General features: G+C 36.0%; 1 protein-coding gene across 1 annotated transcript; it reads right to left on the bottom strand.

The window, feature by feature from the left end:
* Window positions 1-372: 372 nt before the first annotated feature.
* Window positions 373-1,453, bottom strand: LOC106363960. Its single transcript, XM_013803613.3, has 3 exons — window positions 1,161-1,453; window positions 916-1,075; window positions 373-841 (listed from the first exon to the last, which is right to left on the bottom strand). The coding sequence occupies exons 1-3, from the start codon at window positions 1,274-1,276 to the stop codon at window positions 803-805; spliced, it is 315 nt and encodes a 104-aa protein (XP_013659067.2). The 5' UTR covers window positions 1,277-1,453; the 3' UTR covers window positions 373-802.
* Between the last annotated feature and the right edge of the window lie 465 nt (window positions 1,454-1,918).

Below are 1,918 nucleotides of genomic sequence, written 5' to 3'. Positions count from 1 at the left end.
CACACACGCACCAAATCAAGTTTTATATTATAATGGTCTGTGCTAAACCAGAGTCACATGTTCATATATAAGTAGTCCTGTTACAAAGGTTGACCCGACCCAAACCTAAACCCCATTGGTTATTCAAACGGTTATGTAAGATATAAAAAACAAATCTATTTATTTTTTTATTTCGGTCTAGACTAACCAGAATTAAGTGTGCCAAAATCATTAGTGAGAAAACGAATAAAGACATTAAAATTTGGGACGTAGCCGAGATAGGTACAAGTAAAACTCCCTTAGGGTACAATCAATCAAAACATAACACCTTATGACACTGACCTGTATCAAGATATTACTCCCTGTGAAAGAACCAAAGAATGAATGAACCAAACCAAAGAATGAATGAACCAATGGAATTTACAAAAGACAAGTCAACAAAGGAATGTACCGAGATATCAATGGAGTGTACAAAAGGCAATTATAAGAAACAATATGTATCTCTTTGTACATTTGTTCGGATAAACTTCAAAGAGAGCCTCCAGAATCAAATTCTACTATCAATCCTCTCATCCTCAATAGAAGATAAAGGCATCTAGACAAACAACTCTTTGGCAAAGAGGTTAGGTAACAACAAAGCAAGAATATGTATAAGTCTTTGTACATATTGGTGGATTCTTCTAGACTCGCATCTTCATTAGAACATAATCGCATGTCTTCACAACCTATCTGGCAGAGTGATGAGTCTCTAACTCGTTTCTCCTGCTCAATATCTCAGAAATGAGTTCTCTGCACTGCACAGCATTCAAAACAGAGCGTCTTCTCACAGCTGATTGTAAGACATAATTCCCAAAGAACAGTCCTGTAGCACAATTTCAGAAGATCAAGTCATCGAAAAAGACATAAATAGTAAAAAAAAAGAGGTTTCTGTTGAACCTCAAGCTGACGAACGTTAAGAGTCCGAAATAGAGAACTGAAGAGAGGTCTAACATCCATAGATTCTTTCATGATGTCTATATGGACTGTTCGTTTGAGGAGCATGGCGAAAACTTCATCTTTGTTACATACATGAACAATGTTCATCAGCGCCTTGGATCTACACAAAAAATGAGAAGTAAAATGTTAGCCATCAGTAAAGAAGCCAAAAAGAAACCCTAACCCTAAATGAAGATTCATCTTACCCAATGCCATTGAGCAAAGTCATCTTCATCCTCTCTAAGTCGGCGATATGATCATCAAAGAGTAGAATATTAGGTTCCTCGAGATTGAGATCACTGATCCTTGCACAGAACTTCATCAGAAGGAGAGATCCGACTTCGTGTTCGCTAAGGAAGAAGAGTCGCTCGCGGTACTCCGTGTGCACCTTCTCCAAATCCGCAACAGAAGCCTTCTCCAGAAGATCACAGAGATGTAATGCTTCAGTCTGATCACCAGAAAAAAAAAGCAGCGATTTTTCCCTGTAAGATATCCAGAACAAACCATTTATTTATTTTGGTTAAGACCGGTTACCCGATTGAGAGTGTGTCAAAATCACTCACTAGTCAGAAATTAATCGAAGTCTAAATTTTTGTGGATTTATTTGCAAGATGTTTTACGGCCGAATCATTAAGAGATACTAGGGGCATAACATCCGCCCGGATATGTATGATGCATTGTCTTGTTTTGGCATTGTGATTTTATCGTTAGTTTTTTAAAGTTTTTGTTTTCTCATGTTGCCTATAATTTGTCTATGGATAGAATAATGAAAATTACTTAGCTTGATTAGGTTGATATAAAAATGACCAGCAGATTCATATACGGAGGTATTGATAAATTTTATCTTTGTAATGATTAAATTGACAATTAGCATTATTAGTGGTTTTATTGTTTGACCAAACTTAGGTATTTGTTAGTATACAACTCAACTAGTGCAAAGAAAAAGATTTAAAATTTTGATCTT

This window comes from Brassica napus, chromosome C7, assembly GCF_020379485.1.
Source record: "Brassica napus cultivar Da-Ae chromosome C7, Da-Ae, whole genome shotgun sequence".
Lineage (NCBI taxonomy): Eukaryota > Viridiplantae > Streptophyta > Magnoliopsida > Brassicales > Brassicaceae > Brassica > Brassica napus.
Note: the sequence above shows the minus strand (reverse complement) of the source record. Positions and strands in the feature narration are given on the sequence as shown.

Excerpts from the sequence above, each read along its gene's own strand:
- LOC106363960 (XM_013803613.3), bottom strand. The coding sequence starts at position 1,276 with ATGAAGTTCTGTGCAAGGATCAGTGATCTCAATCTCGAGGAACCTAAT. Across the intron at positions 1,076-1,160 it reads ACTTTGCTCAATGGCATTGG|ATCCAAGGCGCTGATGAACA; the intron begins GTAAGATGAATC and ends TTTTTTGTGTAG. Across the intron at positions 842-915 it reads TTAACGTTCGTCAGCTTGAG|GACTGTTCTTTGGGAATTAT; the intron begins GTTCAACAGAAA and ends ATTGTGCTACAG.